This window comes from Sarcophilus harrisii, chromosome 2 (assembly GCF_902635505.1).
Source record: "Sarcophilus harrisii chromosome 2, mSarHar1.11, whole genome shotgun sequence".
NCBI classification, from domain to species: domain Eukaryota; kingdom Metazoa; phylum Chordata; class Mammalia; order Dasyuromorphia; family Dasyuridae; genus Sarcophilus; species Sarcophilus harrisii.
This window is the reverse complement of record NC_045427.1, coordinates 425,372,732-425,390,635: the sequence shown is the minus strand read 5'-3', so window position 1 is coordinate 425,390,635 and position 17,904 is coordinate 425,372,732. Positions and strand designations below refer to the sequence as shown.

The 17,904-nt window shown below is 38.1% G+C and overlaps 1 protein-coding gene across 9 annotated transcripts in view; it reads right to left on the bottom strand.

The window, feature by feature from the left end:
- PTPRT (protein tyrosine phosphatase receptor type T) overlaps positions 1–17,904 on the bottom strand; it is a 1,282,972-nt gene that overhangs the window by 213,543 nt on the left and 1,051,525 nt on the right. For all 9 annotated transcript variants that reach the window (XM_031953982.1, XM_031953984.1, XM_031953985.1 and 6 more), the window contains one exon: positions 4,871–5,144. In XM_031953982.1, the coding sequence (XP_031809842.1) occupies positions 4,871–5,144 (274 nt within the window). The remainder of the gene's footprint in view (positions 1–4,870; positions 5,145–17,904) is intronic.

Sequence of the window (17,904 nt, the reverse complement as noted above, 5' to 3'; positions counted from 1 at the left end):
TGTATGGGGGCTAGAATGAATAATTAACCTCCTTAAATAATCTTTTTTTAAAAGAGAAATTTAGCATATCCACAGAACTCTAGAATCTTAGAATAAGAAAAGCCCTTATATATCATCATCCTCCTATTCAATGTACATATCTCTTCTAGAGCAAAGCTCCTTAAAATTGTAGGTTGCAACCCCAAATGGGGTCACACAACAATGTGGGAATCGTGAAATTATGAATTATTATCAGTAAATGTTTGATTTGTTTACCTATTTTATATACCTACATACCCAGAGTCATGTAAAAATTTCTCAGGCAAAAAGGGGTTGCAAGTAGAAAAAGTTTAAGCCCTGTTTTAGAAGATCCTTAATGTAATACCAATAATGTTAAAATTAACAGTAATAATAATAACTATCATTTTTATAATATTTTTAGGTTAGCAAAACATTTTACATAGAACACTATGAGACTGAGGCTATTACCTCCATTTTACAAATGAGGAAACTGAGGATAGATTAAGTGACTTGCCCAGGATCACATGAGGAAGCATCTGAAATGCAATTTGAATTCAGGTATTCTGATACTGAGTCAAGCACTTCGTTTACTTTAGCTACTATTAGCAGTCTGCAATAGTCATTCAACCAAGTCATTCAACTTCCAAAGAAGAAGGAACATTACCCCAATTCTATTGTTGGTTGTTAGGGAGTCTTCCTTCCTTCTACTGAAATGAGGTATGCCTCTCTGTAACTTTTTCCTATCATTATTATTAGTTCTCTCCTCTGGAGAAATGGAGAATAAATTGAGCACTCTGCCTTCCCTCCTGCTTTTTCAGACAGAAGTAGGCAATGATCATGTCAGGTCAACTATTCATATCCACGTCTGAAATGATTTTGAGTCCCTTTTACCTAACTGCTATCCTTCCTTTCTTGACATTTTCCAATTTGTCAATGTCCTTCAAATGCAGCTACTGTAAGAGATGATTCTTATCTGTTCATAAGGAAAAGATGAGGGAACCATGGCCCATAAAGTTTCAATAATTCACTTAGGTCATGCTGGGATGAAGTAGGCTTCAACAGAGCTAGGTTAAAACAGGCCTCCCTATAACTTCTTCCTGTCCTTCCAGTTCTTCTCTCTGAAAAACAGGCAGTCTGTTCTCTCTTCATCCACAGGTAATTAGTGTTCATGTCCTTTAAGTCTTGTATGGTCTAAACATCTATTTCCTAAGCAGGTCAGGATGCACCTCTATTTGGAAACATTTTGTCAGCAGCAAGTGCTTTAAAATAATTAAATCTGACTTCTTTACAAATATTCTGTGGCTTTGAATTTTCTCTAATTTAATCCCAAACAGCTGTTCTCCAAACACAATGACCTCTTTCAACACATCTCAGCCTTCTAACAGTTCTTTAAAAGCAAAACATGCTAGTTAGAAAGCTCAGTAAGAGAAAAATAAAAATGACCCTCTCATTTCACACTTTTCTTTTTTGAGTTAGTTCTGACAGACCTCTTTTAAATGGATCAAGTTTATGCCATATTAATGGAATGGAATTAATGGGAAGAGAAAGACTACTGGATTGCCAATGAGAATACCTGATTTCAGATCCCAGTACTGCTACACTCACCCTTGTGACTGAGGTAAAATACTTAATCCCTTTTTGCTTTAGTTTTCTTATCTATGAAGTGAGACTATGGTCATATGATCTAGCCATTAATAAATAATAAAAAAATAAATAAAGAACAAACAAATAAAGTCATTAATAAGCAAGGCTGCTCTTGTTTGTCCTTTGTAAGCTAAAAAACATCCAAAAGAGGATGAGCAGAGTGATAAAAGACTAGGAATCCATGCCCTACAAGGATCTGGGAGGGAACTGGGGATGTTTAGCCTTTGGAAAAGTTCAGGGGGCACATGACAACTGACCTCAAGCAAGAAAAGAAAGCGCTGTCAACAGGAAGAGAAATTAGATATATTATGATTTGCTCTGAGAGAGTCTAGGAACTATGGACAACTGGTATCAATTGCAAGCAGCTATTAAAGCATTCATTTAATGCATCATTTTTGCTAGGCCTTAATAATAAAAAGACAAAAATGAAATGGTCCGTACCTTCAAAGAATTTATATCCTATTTGGGTTGGAGGTAGGACAATATACCCACATATAAGTATACACAAAATGTACATGTATGAATAAGGTAATTTTTTTGGAGGGGATAAAGGAAGGTAGCCTAACAACTGAACAGATAATAAATGGGCTCATGTTGGTGATTTTGATGAAACCTCAGTATTCTAAGAGGTGGAAGTAAGGATGGAGTACATTAGTATGTACTCCAAGAAGCATGGTGGGCAATATGTACAAAGAAATGGATATGAATGATAAAATATCAAGAGTAACTCATAGCAAGAAGGCTAGATTGGATAGGTAATAAAGTATGGGAAAGGAGGTAATGAGAAAAAAGATAAATTCTGGCTTGATGCAATGACAAACTTTTTAGTAATTAGGACTCTTTCAAAGTGAAATGAGTTACCTCTGGAGGTGATGGGTTCACCCTCATGGTATCTTTCTCTTTAAGCAAAGTCCAGATGATTGCTGGTTGAGTGAACTACAGAGAGGGATCTTTATCATGTTTGGATTGGACCTTGATGTTGCTTGAAGACCTTTGTTTGTCTGAAATGTTGTGATGCTATTACCTGCAGAGCCCCTTCTAGCTCCAAATCTAGGATCCTAAGTGTTTTCTCCACATACAACAGAGCAGAAAATAGCACTGGCCAATAAGAGGTATCTCTGGTTCCAATTTTATATTAATTTGCCACACTTGTTTTATATCAATCTGTTAATTATGCTCTTTTCAACTTAACAATGGTGGCTAATGGTAAAAGAGAAGAACAGTAGACTCAGCAGAACTCATTCTATGAAGAGGAGAATAGAAACAATGTCCAATTGCACTCTGAGGCTGCATGCTTTAGTGAACTCTATCCAAAGCACCATTCAGGAGCAAACCAAGATCACTGGGTCTCAAGATGCAAGCATTTGGGAGGAAGTCATTTTGGACTCCCAAGTTCTCAGAAGAAAACAAACTTGTTTCTTGCCCTTATGAGAATGAAAATCTTAAGATGCATTAACCAGTCTAATCAACAGAGCAGTGGAGCTGTTTGCTTTTCTGTGCTTTATGCTGGTTATAACCTATTTGGAGTGAATAACTAATCTAGTTCCTCCCCATAGGAGAGACAATGACAAGAAGAAAAGCAAGGTAGAAGCATACTTTACGGTAACTTGACTGGTAAGCAGATTCCATCTAGGAAGAGTTTTATTTAAATTAACAATAACCATCAGAGCTAAGACAATGATAACCCAGTTTGAGACTTAAACATGAGTGCATCCTTTCCTGAACCGAAGCCCTTCAGTGTAAATGAGACAAATACTGGCCAGTTAAAAAGAACCAGTGATATACTAATCATTTATCTGTCATCACAGGAGCAACCTCATTTCCCAGAGACATGTCATCAGGTTGCCCACAAGGCTATAGAAGTTAATCCGAAATCACCTTGTCTGCTCTATGCCATGCTTTCTCTACTTGGGCCATGACCTCCACCTCCTTCTCATGAATAATCTAAACTCTGCCCCAGATCGCTCTGTTCTGATAAATGCAATTTTATCTTATTATGCTCTATGTCACGTCCCAGCCCTAAGTGGTACTCCCATCCTCCTTTTCAGTTTCCCTTACATCTAGTTTTCCCCCTTTAGCATGTGAGCTCCTTGAGAGCAGGCAATATTTTTTGCTTCAGTATTTGGCACATTATAAGTGCTTAATAAAAACCTGAGTTCAAATCTGGCTTTAGGAACTTACTAGCTATGCAGTCCTGAGCAAGTTATTCTGTTTTTCTCAGTTTCCTCATCTGTAAAATGAACTGGAAAAGAAAATGGCAAACCACTTCAATAATTTTGCCAAGAAAACCCCAAATGGGGTCATGAAGATTTGGACACAACTGAAACAAATGAACAACAAAAAACGATTCCATCAATTAGCATTTATTAAAAACCTCCTAATGATGGAAAAAAATCCCAGAAACCATTTAGTCCAATCCATCTTGAGAGAGGGAGCGAAGTTAACTGACTTGCCCAAGATTACATGTATATAATGGCAGTAATGGTCAAGATAGTGGGGGGATTTGAAGCCAGATTCTCTCATTCTTGAGCCAAAGGCTACAATAGATCAATAAAGATCATCTAATAGGGCATAGATGCTTATGATATGAGTCAGAAGTGCTCATGTAGATAGAAATATGGATCCTTGAATTGTTGATTTCATTTATTTTATATTTCTTTTACCTGAATTCCCCACATATTGCCTATATAAGCATGGATTAAGAGCTTTGGATTTGTAATCAGAATTAGGCAGACTCAAATATTTTGAGAGTTACTATGTGACCACCAGCAAGTCATAATTGTTCTGAGTATCAGGCCACTTTTAAAACTGAAAATTAGAGAGAGGTTGTGTTCTGGATCCATGGAGGAACATGGTTCTTGCTATCTTGATCTATTAATGACTTCTTTGTCATAAGGAATTCACAATGGTTCTGATGAAACAAGGAATAAGACAATGCAAAGGACAGTGGCTTCAGTTCAAAGTTTATGCTTTCTTACATCTGCAAAGTAGACACTCTGAAAACCCAATTCTGCCATTCTGGGAATACTAATCCCATGGCTGAGGTCCACCCAGATGCCTTGTGATCATTTCACTGAAAGTTCTGGGGCACTTCTGAAATTGGAGGGAAGAGGCCATTGAGGAAGAGGAACCTTCTTTCCTTGGCCTTCCTGGGACCAACAATCAGCCTAATGCATATGAAAATGGAAAAGACTGGAAAGGTTGGTCTCTCCTTTCCCATACTCACTCCATTGGCTTTGCTCAAAGCCTGGAAGTAGATGCTGTAACTCTTCAAGGGTGAAAGAGGAGCATTCCAATAGCCATTGTAGGTTTTATTGTCTCCTACTGTGAATGGCTGTGTAACTGGCAGGTTGACAGGCTTCAATTCAGCTGCAAAGTAGTGTAGAGAATCCAGGCTAGAAGCATTCTTGTAGCTCACAGGCACTGAGAAGCACTCAATGATGTCTGCAGCCCTCCTGGCCTTCTGAAGTCTCTCTTCCTTGACGACCAGCTGATAGACACTGGGAAAGGGAAAGAGGAAGAAGATGAGCAAAAGAAGAACTCAGTTATACCAGACAACTACAGGCAAGAGGGAGAAAGGTGAACAAGTAGTCACCAGAACTTATCTGGAGGAGAGTTTCTGTATAAGATAAAGGGCTAGTCGCCTAACCCCAGCTCTGATAGAGTAGCTAGGTATCTTCCCAGAAAGAGATAAATATTTCTATCTATAGCTATTAGATATAGATATATATCTATAGGCAGAGAGGGATATGTAAATAGATATAGATATATAGAGATAGAGAGACAGGTATATAGATATAGATATGGATAGAGATAGAGATATAAAGATAGATAAATAGATACGTATGTACATCCTTTGTTCCCCACCCCATCCTGGAGAATAGGAATTTTATGTGTGTGTGATCTATCATCTGTCAGTCTGTCTGTCTATCTATCTATCTATCTATCTAAAAGGCAAATCATCTCACCTAGCCTCAGTTTGCTGGATCAGTAAAATGAGATGACTTAATTAGATGACTTCTATTTTTTATTGTTCAGTTATTTTAGTCCTATCCAACTTTTTGTGATCTCATTTGTGATTTTCTTGGCAATGACACTGGAGTGATTGGCCATTTTCTTTCCAAGTTCATTTTATATATGAAGAAACTGAGGCAAAAAGGGTTAAGTGACTTGGTCAGGATCACACAGCTAATCAATGTCTGAGGCTAGATTTGAACTCAGAAAGATGAATCTTCCTGACCTAAGAGTTAGTACCCTATGCACACTATGGTGCCGTTTAGCTACCCAAGTGACCTGTATAGTCTCTACTAGTTTTAAATCCATAATAATCTGACCCTTATCTATGTAACTTACTAGCTTGACTTTTGGGGACCTCAATTTCTAGAGGAATTGAATTCAATGAAAAAATGTATCTCTCCTGGGATGTCATAGAGCATCACAGAATGCTCAAGCTGAAGGGACCTCATCCAACACAGAGTCTAATGCTCTCATTATCCAGACATGCAAATCAAAGCTTAAGAGTCTTCTTAAGATCATATAAGTACTTAGTGGGACACTACTCTTTCTCCCAGTCCAGGGGTTTTTAAACTTTTATTATCATGGATCTTCTTGGTAGTCTGAAAAGCAAGGAACCTTTCTCACAATGATAGCATTTCCATAGCAGTTTAAGATTTTGCAAAACACTTCATACATGTTATCTCATTTGATTCTTCTAACAACTCGATGAGGTAGGTGTTATTATTAACCCCTTCTTACAGATGATGAAATTGAGCTGAGAGGTTTGATTTTAAAAAATACTAAATTTTACCTGAGATGTTAATGAAAATAAAGATGCCATTTTCCCATCCAGATTCACAGACCCCCTGATGTTGAGAACCCCTACTTTGTACTATACTTCTATGTCCTGAGATTCTGTTTTATCAGATTTTGAATACAACTGGGAGATTATGCTGAATACATTATATGCAGTAGATGCTCTCATGCTAAATAATGCAGCTTCTGTGAGAGCATCAGGAGCAAATTGTTTATTTCTCTACCTCCTTTCCTTAAGGGGCCATAGCCTAGGTTGAAGGATAGAAAATATTTTCAAACAATAATAGGGGTGTATTAGTTACTGGGGGTAGGCTTGAGGTGGGAGATTACAGGGGAGGGAAAGGGGATACATCCTGAATTTTCACTCCAAACAAAATTGTCTTTGAAAATTGAAAACCTGGATAGCTTTTCCTACATTTTTTCCTCCTTACAGACATACAGTATTTTGGTTGTGGACTTTGATCTTACTGTCTTCTCTAGTCAGGAAGAAGCCCATCTGGCTATTATCAGGAATAACAAGTCCCAGATTATCTTCTTTGTACAGAGTGATTTGTATAGAGGCTTTCTTCACTGTCTATCCCTCAAATCTCTGGGCATCTTTAAACAATCTTTGAGATATTGATTAGTAAATCTTTAGACAGGTCTGGGACCTAATTTGCCAGGTGCATTCCAGCTAGCTTCTCCTTGATCTCTCCCTGTGAGCTATCAAATACTTCCTTGGTCCTGCCCTGACAAAACCCCAAAGTTGTTTCTTCCAATAAAAGGTCTACTCATGATGAAGGTCTTTGCTAAGCCCTTTCCAGCACTAAGCCCACAATGAAGTACTCTCTCTCTCTCTTTTCTACATAGTGCCTTCCCTTTAATGGTGTCTTTCTCTTTACTACAACTGTTTGGTTAGGCTGCTAAACTCCTCTATGAATTTAGGCTGCCAATCAATGGCTTACTCCCACCTCATGGAGTATTTCCTTTCTTCTGGTTAACTGTGAGTTCCCCTAGAGAACTTGTCTTTTCCTTGCTAACTATATGCTCTCTAAACTCTATTTCATATTTGCCATTCCTAGTGCCTATTTTACCTCTTCATTCTATCTACAAATAACCCTATCCCCTATATAATAAACCTATCTTTTGGCAAAGAGAATGGCCACTATGAATTTGTCATGTGTTTATTTTGAACTAGGAATTGCTACCCTGACTTTATCACTTCTAAAAGTAAAACAGAGTTACATATCTTATCAATATCTGAAACTGACTTAGGACTCAGATCTTCCTTGCTCCTGGTAGCCACCTGTGCTACTTAGAAAGATGCAGGTTTCAATTCAATAAACATGTATTGAGCACCTATTGTGAGCAAGTCACCCTGTTAGGCCCTGGGAATTCAAAGACAAAAATTAAACAGTCCCCATCATCAAGGAGCTGCCATTCCTCTTAGGGATATAATAATAAACAGATGGGAGAGAGAAAAGTTAACTTAATTAGTTTGATTTTTTATTTATTTTTTTTATTTTGACAAAATTCTCTTCTGAAGAGACTCAAGCACTCTGCAGAACCCATCCCAGCTAATCCCTCTACACTTGCAGAAAAACTGAAAAAAGGCAGAAAAGCAAAGAAAAGATTCCACTTGTGGAGGATTAGTGGTTTGCATAAGGGAAGGGCAAAAGGCACAGGAAAATGAGATAGACTTCAAGACATGCAGGCAGTAACTGCCTCTTGCTTCCTTTTAATTTCTTTCCATAGTGGTTCCTATATTTTGGCCAAAGAACTATTTGTTCTGAAATAAGACAAAAAGCTTTGGGGTTTGGAGAAGAGTAGTGGGGGAATCTTTTCTCCTTTTCTATTTGTGAGTTCCAAAATTTTATTTCCAGCCTCATTAGAATCACACAAAATAACAAAACCTATCTCGTGCCCAAAAGATGGCTGCATTATTGTTGCCTTCTTCCCTCTCCTGTAATCCTGCAGCTCCTGTAATCCTGCAATCAATGGGTTAAGTAAGACTCTAACTTCTAACATCTAACCCTTAGATTGAGCCCAGACATTGCCTGAGGCTCACTACTTCTCAGTTCGTCCCTCCTGAGGCATGTGTGTAAGGTTATTTTTAAAAAATCAGAGCAAAAGATATAACTAATGTGGAGGACAGGGCACTGGAGAGTGCTGGGATGGGAGTACAGAGACCTGAGTTCAAATCCTGACTTTGTTTTTCACTCAGAGTCCTTGAGGCTAGACTATTCAGAGAACCCCAAGGGTCTCTTCCCTGTCACACACTAGTTTTCTAGGACTTTGTCTCATGAATTCGTTTTTGATTATCTGTCTTTCACAGAGACTATGGCCTATGGTCATTATAAGGAAAGGAGAGAAAGTAAGCCACTCTCTTTTTTGTATATACACTTTTTAAAAGAAAGAAAATAGTATTCTTTTTTTTTCCTTCTCATGTCATTCTTGGTTTCCTCTGCATTGTACTGCAAATACAAGTGTAGAAAAAGATGCTTTATTTAAGTTTACAGGTAAAGATAAAATCATACATAAATAAAGCTATTTCTATGATTCAAAAGAAGAGCTTGCAATAAACTCTTCAGAAAAAATTGCAAAGGGAATGGTAGTTTTCAGGGAAAATATTCTGACAGCAATATAAGAGAGTAGTTTAAAATATCCTATAACAGATTCTATTTACTCATATATTTCACTTTTCTGAAATTTTTTTTATCTTCAGGAAAGGTCATCAGCCTTTCTCTAAGCTTTCAGCATATCAAAGGGCTGCCCATGTACTTACCCATTTTTGATTCATAGTATATTAGAAACCACCAAGTCTAACCCCTTCTTTTTTTTTATTAAGAAGGAAATGGAGAGAAATGACTTACCTAAAATCACAGAGCTAAGAGGCAGCAGAACTGAGACTAACCTAGTATCTTGACTTTTATGCATGTTATTTCTACTATACTGAGACCTTTCTTAGTAAATATTCAAATATTTTCAACACAATTTACTTGTATATATGTGTATTGTGTCTGTGTGTGTTATATGTTCCTAGAGTAAATAAATCTTGTTTTCCATTTCAGAAATCAAAGGTGAGCCAGGATTCCTTTCTTAAAAATTCTTCTTATAATCAGCTTCTCAATCATGGATTTATTTTGTGAAACACAGACACAGAAGCCATGTGGCACAGCAGATAGTGTCCTAAACTTGGAACCTGGCATGTTATTTAATCTCTCAGATCCTCCTTTACCTCATCTATAAAATGGGAATAATGATACCTATCCTACAGAGCTGTTTGTTGTGAGTTTCAAATAGAAAGCAAAACACTTTGCAAACATTACCTGTCAGTCATAAATAACAAATAACTACAACTATCATCAAGTATGTGATATAGTATCATGGAAAATCTAGAATTCAAAATTGTAACAACATTGAGAATACCTTAAGGACATATAGTCATATTCTTGACTATAAATGCAAAAATACCACCTGGGCTTCATGATCTTTAATGGCCTTTTCCTAGGAGTCTTCAAGAGACAATCCCCAGTGAAAGACAATAGAGCAAGCTGAATGAAATGTAATCAAAACACAATTTTGAAAATGAAAATTAAGGTATGTGAAATGAGGAAAATAGGGCAGTTAAGTGGAGCAGTGGATAGAGCACCAGCCCTGAAGTCAAGAGGACCTGAGTTCAAATTTGACCTCAGACACTTAACACTTCGTAGCTGTCTGACTTTGGGCAAGTCACTTGACCCCAATTGCCTCAGGGAAAAAAGAAAGAAATGAGGAAAAGAGAGGGAATAATGAATGACCACACTGATAACTTCCAGCAATGGCATCAGGTAGTTGCCGACCTTTCCATAAAAGGGGATACTTAGAATCCAACTCAAAGGTGAGGCAACTGATAAAGAAAACAGATATAATGTTTCTATTGAGAGTGAGAAAACAATTCAGAAAAATTCCTTCCTTCTTCCTTTTCTCCCTCCATCCTTCCTTTCCTTCCTTTTTCCCTCCCTTCCTTCCTTTTCCTTTTTCCCTTTTCCCTTTTTTCTTCCTCTCCCTCCTTCCCCCTTTTCCCCTTCCCCCTTTTCCTTTCCTTCCTTCCCCTTCCTTCCCCTTCCTTCCCTTCCTTTTTCCCCTTCCTTCCTTCCCCCTTCCTTCCTTTTCCCTCCTTCCTTCTTCTTCCTTCCTTCCCCTTCCTTCCTTCCCTTCCTTCCTTCCTTCCTTCCTTCCTTCCTTCCTTCCTTCCTTTTTTCCTTTTCTTCCTTCCTTGCTTCCTTCCTTCCTTCCTTCCTTTCTTCCTTCCTTCCTTCCTTTCTTCCTTCCTTCCTTCCTTCCTTCCTTCCTTCCTTCCTTCCTTCCTTTCCTTTCCTTTCCTTTCCTTCCTTCCCTTCCTTCCTTTCCTTTCCTTTCCTTCCTTCCCTTCCTTCGTTCCTTCCTTCCCTTCCTTCCTCCCTTCCTTTCCTCCCTTCCTTTCTTCCCTTCCTTTCCTCCTTTTCCTTCCTCCCTTCCTTTCCTCCCTTCCTTTCTTCCCTTCCTTTCCTCCTTTTCCTTCCTCCCTTCCTTTCCTTCCTCCCTTCCTTTCCTCCCTCCCCCCCCCTTCCTTCCTTCCTTCCTTCCTTCCTTCCTTCCTTCCTTCCTTCCTTCCCCTTCCTTCCTTCCTTCCTTCTTCCCCTTCCTTCCTTCTTCCTTCCTTCCTTCTTCCTTCCTTTCTTCCTTCCTTCCTTCCTTCCTTCCTTCCTTCCTTCCTTCCTTCCTTCCTTCATTCCTTCCTTCCTTCCTTCATACTGTATTTATACACTCAGTAATTCATTCATTGACCACATGTAAGCTCTATGGTGTGTGATAGGGAAGACACAGAGATAAATCAGGCACTGTTGCTAAACTTATGGAGCTTAAATCTAGTAAGGAAAGTAAGACATACAAATAGGATAAATATATTGCCAGTTTGAATATAAGTACATGAGAGGAAAATAACATGCCATGAGATCAAATGAGGGAGAGAGAACTGATTTCTAATTTGATGGAGTTTTGAAGGGAGAATTAGGGAATTTTTTTAAAAAAAATTAAAACTGAATTTACTACATATACCTTAAAGCAAATTTTACAAAAATACAAAGTCCACTTCCTTATAAAACATACCATCTGAGTTTATTATTTCAAAATACCACCACCCAAATAGAAGATTGGGTAAGAGCTGAACCCAACAGTAGAAGTCATGTTTTTGTTTTAATAAAAAATTCAGGAGAATCAAGATGTATGCCCTAGAAACCTATTTGGTTTCCCAAACCAATCTACACACTGGCTCAGTGAGCAACAAGAAAGTCAGGAATTCCAAAGCACCAAAAGGCAGAAAAAATGGCCTTTTTTTAAAAAAAAACCACCATTTAAGAGCTCTTTCCCTTAGACCCAACTCTTACAATTTTCACTTGACTATTTGTCCTTTTGTTTCATTCTTGTGGCTATCCCTAATTGGATCCATGGAATTGCAACAAGTCAGACATGACTGAACAATAATCGATAGGATTACTTCCTTCTAACAGGGAGTGGCACAGATATCCATCTATCTCTATTATCATTAGGGAGAACCTAAAGGAGACAACATGGAAGAAAAGGAACGACAGAAATCATGTTCCCCCATTGATCTCCTTGAGAGTAGGGACTACTTATTTGCTGTTTTTTGTATCCCCCAGGCTTAGTACAGAGCCTGGCACATAGGAAGCACTTAATAAATGCTTGTTTTAAAATATTTATAGCAGTTATTTTTGTGATTGCTGGATAATAACTGGAAATTGAAGGGATGCCCATCAACTGGGGAATGACTAAATAAGCCATGGTATATGATTGTGATGGCAAATTATTGTGCTATAAGAAATGAGAAAAAGAATGATTTTAGAAAAACCTGGAAAGACTTACATGAACTAAAGCAAAGTGAAATAAGCAGAACCAGGAGAACAATGTACACAGAAACAGCAATATTATATAATGAAGAACTGTGAATGATTTAGCTAATTGTCAGCAATAGAATGATCCAAGAAAATCTCAAAGGACTAATGATGAAATATAGTATCCACCTCAAGACCCCTTTCATGGTAGCAGGAGGACCATGGACAAAGGCCCCTTTGGGAAGCTTGATCTAGAGATGTCCTATCAGCTAATGACTGCTACACAGGAAAAGCTCTGTCCTTGTCCAACTTTTCAGAAGCTAAAGAAGCACAACTCTCATAGGAAGCCAAAAACAAGTTCCCTAGCATTACCTGCAACCTCCCAAGACATTCTTGAAAGCAGTAATTTTGTGGTGGGTGGTGATAGTCTTTCTCCCATGTATTCCTTCATGTAATAATTAACTATAGTCAGATACATTCTTCAAAAACAAGGTCTTTGAAATCATCACAGAGGCATGTCCCACTCGTTTTGGGAAAGACATCCATTCTTGCCCTAAACAGTAGAATTGGAAGGGAAAGACTGGTTGCAAATAATTTGTGAGCTCTTAATGGTTATCTTATCCAGGGAAATCATGAATAAAAGAACAGTGCCAGCCAAAGCTCGCTCACACAAAGACAAGGTGTATTAACAATGCTATTTGAGAAGATACCCAGAGTCTGGCACACAAATTATTCACACTGAGCCCTGGGGTGGGAATGCTTTTCTAATGGTTCTTCTCAAGGCTAATGAAGTCAGGGGTGTTTTTTCCTGATTACCAGAAAGAGGGGACAATGCTGCATCAGTTGTAGCTTAAATAGGTTTTGTTTTGAATTGTATTTAGGTTATAGAAAACAAGAAGTTAAGGAATAATGTAATATGGAAAGCTGTTTTCTTCTCATTTCTCCCAAATAAATTGTTTCATAGATGGTTGCACAGAAACTTTGATTTCAGTGGGCAGATGAATTGAGCCCATATCTCTTGGCTACTACAAAAGCCTTCTCTGAATGCTTAAAGGTTCTCATCTACAGAAGCCCTAGTAGTAATGTGACTAGGGGCTGGGAGAAAAGTGCTGTACCTGGGAGATAGAGTTAATTCAAATTCAATTCAATTTACCAAGAATTTATTAAATATCAGCTGTTAATCAGGTAAGAAGAAGCTAAGTGGCTCAATGGCACTAGGTCTAGAATAAGAAAGACCTGAGTTCAAATACTACCTCAGACACTAACTGTGTGACCCTAGACAAATTACTTAATCTCTGCTTTAATCCTCTGGAGAAGAAAATGGCAAACAACTCCAGTTTCTTGCCAAGAAAACCCCATAGATAGTATGGACCATAAGGGTCAGGAAGAGTCATTTGTGCCTGAACAACAATTAACCAGGCACTGTGCTAGGATCTGGGAATACAAGACAAAAATGAAGGCATTTCTATCCTTAAATCTTTTATTTTCTATTAGGAAGCAGCATGGTACAGGACTAGAAATACTGAACTTGTTGCCACAGGGTCTGAATTTGAGCCACTTACTGCCTTTGTGACTTTAGGCAAGTCATTTGTCCACACTGGGCCTCAGTTTCCTTATCTATAAAATGACAATATTGAATTAGATTCCTTTTATCTTTAGTTTAATCCATTGGAAAGTGTGGTGGACATTAGGAATCCTAGGGCTTGGGTGAGAATCCTGTCTCTCTCACTGTACAAGAGTGTATAACTCATTTTACCTTTCTTGGCCTTAGTTCATGTATCTGTAAGATGAGCAGGGTGGGAGGGAGCAGGGCTCTCAGGTTTGCAACCTCAGGATTTTCCTGGATTCTTCACTTTTCCTTATTTTATACACTGTCAGTTACCAAACCTTTCTGTTTCTCTTTAAGATCTCTCTCCCACCCAAGTCCTTCTCTCCACAAAACCACCTTTTTAGTTCAGACTCTTATCACTTCCTGCTTAGATTATTCAACAGCTTAATTCATCTCTCTCAAGTCTCTTCACACTCCAGTTCATCCTACACATTGCCACACACAACACACATTTTTTGAGAAGCTTTCCTTCAGTGCAAAGCCGACCATGTGACTAACCTGCTCTAACAACAGCAGTGACTTCCTATTACTGCCCACGGTGATGTGATTTAGGAGAGCAATTTTGACACCAAATGATGAGATTGTTCAGCACCAAATGTTGAGGTTTGGTCATGTGAAGAATTCAAAATGGCAATTCTCTTTGGCAAACAAGGCAGGTTTATTCAGGAGAAGATAATAGAGACAAAAATGAGATACAATAGACTCCAGAAACAGTAAATATGAAACAGTTGGGAGAGAATATAACAATCAAAAATGGAAAAGACAAGTAGAATTTTTACCAGTAGAAAGAGAACACCCCATAAGATAGGAGTATACCCTTAGCTGGCAGGCTAAATCCATAGGGGAGTTTAGCAACCTAAAAGAGTTAGTTATAAGAAGGAAGGGGGGAGGAGATGACAGGAAAGGAACCATGAAACATGGTGGAAGGGTGAGGAGAAAGAAACCATGAAGCAGAATGCTGTGATGGGCTCAACAAAAATGGCTTGAGCCATAGATAGATTTATAGGGGAAATTTAACCTCAGGGTTTTGATATAATTTGAATTTCTGACTAGAAATAGCAAAGTATAGTCCCACAGAAAGTGAGACTACAAGGTTAAACTGATCCCCATCAGTGTCCTTCCCTGCTTGACTCAGAGAGTAATTTTATCAGTACTTCAGGCTTTCTCTACCAACCCTACCTAGTGACCCAGGATCTCATCAATAGGATCAAATAAAAACTCCTCAGTTTAGATTTTAAAGCTCCACATAACCTGGCCTCAACCATCTTTCCATCTTCACTGAACATCACCCTCCTTCCCTTGCTCCCTCTGCAATCCAGCAATACTGGCCTTCTCTGGATTCTTCATATAGAATACTTCATCTCCAGAACTTTGCACTGCCATCACCTCATTCCCAGAATGCATACTCTTTTTTAAAATCACTCAAAATAATTTTCCCCTTAAAGACGTAGTTCAAACATCATCTTCTGAATGAAGCCCTTCCTGATGCCCTCAACTGCTAGTGCTCCCTTCTTAGCACTATCCTTCAGTCATTTTCAGTTATGTCCAACACTTCATGACCACTTTGGGGATTTTTTTTAGCAGAGATACTGGAGTGGTTTGCCATTTACTTCTCCAGCTCATTTTACAGATGAGAAAAACTGAGGCAAGCAGAGTTAAGTGACTTACCCAGAGTCACACAGCTAGGAAGTATTGTGTCTGAGGCTGAATTTGAACTCAGGTCCTCTTGACTGAGCCAGGCCCTGCATCATCTAGCCATTCAACTTCCTTAGATAGCTAGAGTTTTAATATTTACTACGTGCCTTACAGATGCTATCTCATTTTATCCTAACAATGACTCTGTGAGGCAGGCTCTATTATTATTCCTATTTTACAGTTGAGGATACTGAGGGATAATTCTAGTAATTAAGTGACATCTAATAAGTGCACTCAGCTGCATCTGAACTCACATCTTTCTGACTCCAAATACAACATATCTACCAAACCATTTCAATTTCTTTGTATTTGTTCACTTTTTACTTATTTTGTTTTTTTACTTGTTTTTTTTTTTTGTTGTTGTTGTTGTTTTTTTTTTTTTTTTTTTTTTTTTTTTTTTTTTTTTTTTTTTTTTTTTTTTTTTTACTTATGAGAGTAGGGTTAACCTCAAAGTGCCTAACAAGTAGACATCCATGATCCCATGGACACCCAATTAAATACAAGATACATACAATGTGAATATACCTAAATTAGGGGAAAAGTACCAAATTGGGGACTTAAGAAAGTTAGAACAGATAGGTACTGATCTTAGCTTTGTCACTAAAAAGCTGCACATCTGAAGTCACTTCCCTTTTTGAACCTCTCTTCTTTCATCTTTACAAGAAGGATGTCAAACTACACTATCCAGAATGTATTCAGCAAATTAGCAATGAGGAGATAATGGTACTCAAAGACAAGGCAGGTAGAACACTGTTCTTCTCATGAAGCAAATTGGGAAAATTTGAAGCAACTCTTCTCTCTGTATCATTTTCCCAATCTGGTTCATTGAGTATTCCCACTGGTTCTGAAGCTTACTATACTAGAACTGGAGCTACTATTCTCTTTCCATGATCTCTTATTTTATTGGACATTTACTAGCTATGCGATGCTGGCAAAGTCTTAATTTCTTCACTTATAGGTGTTGTTGGTGATAAGATATATGTTAAGTACTTTGCAATCTTAAAGTTCTCTATAAATGTGGATCAGAGAAAGCCAGATTTAGAACTGAAAGAGATCTTAGTGGTTAGCTAGTCTAGTCTCTCATTTTAGGAAATGGTAGGAATACAGTTGTTAAATGGCTTTACCAAGATTACACAAGCTTTAAATGGAAAATTAGGACAAAGTTCTCTGTTACCAAATACACTATCCAGCTACCTATAGTTTTGGTCTTCAGAGTGGTTATTGTTTAACTGCTATACCCCAATGTGCAAAGTAGTCCAACACTGCCATTGAGAGGTTTGAACTCAGCTTTGTTGATTCTGTCCTGCTAAGCACCCATTACATTACTTTCTGGATAACTTTTCACCCTTCTCCCTCCAACCTAACCTTTTTTCTATCTTTAATCACAGAATTATAGAATCTAAGTACTAGAAGGAACCACAGAGCTTGTCTAGTCTGACCTATATCTGAATGGAAGAATCCCTTGCAATCCTTGATCCTTCATAAATGTCAATAGAGATCCTTTGTACAACATGTATAACATGTAGCTAGCCAACTTCCTCTTGATGAAAGACTCACTCACTTGCAAGGTATCCCATTTCAGTACTGGAAAACACTAGGCCTTTTTGTGTTTAGAACAAGTACCACAAATCAGACTTGGGGTTAGCAGAATTAAATTCTCCTTCAGGTAGCAGAGGTTGAGACAGGGAAGGAAAGATAGCTAGCATTTTCTAATCACCAGGGCTAAATGCAAAGGCAAAACCACTCTTCATCTCAAGGCCCTTATAGTCTATTGGGGGAAGACATCTAGCAATTTATTACATATGTATTATCAACCAAGTATTTGAAGGTAATCTGAAATGGGGAAATCATTAATTTCTAGTAGGATTGTAAAAGGCCATATGCATAATATTAGATTTGAGTAGAATTCTAAAAGGAACCAGGAAAGCTAAGAGGTGGCTTTGAGAGAACATTTGAAGAATGGCTGACCAGTATAGTTGGATCAGATCATAGCTAGGCAAAATCTTGGATATAGCTCCAGTTCTGTTAGGAAGCTTTTCCTTCCATTTAAATCAAATGAGCCTTTCTTAAACCAGGTTTAACCTCAGGGGGTCTAGTACATCTTTCCCATGACAACATGTAAGGGAGTAAAGTGTAAGACAACTGGAAATGCAGGAAAAGTTTTAAATTTCAAACAGAGAATTTTTTTAGTCCCCTTTTCACCTCCTTACCATCTTAAAGCAGTTACAGATGGAGGGCCTTGGAGGGGATGGCAGGGGAGAAACATTCTCCTTCCTCTTCCCCCCCCCCAAT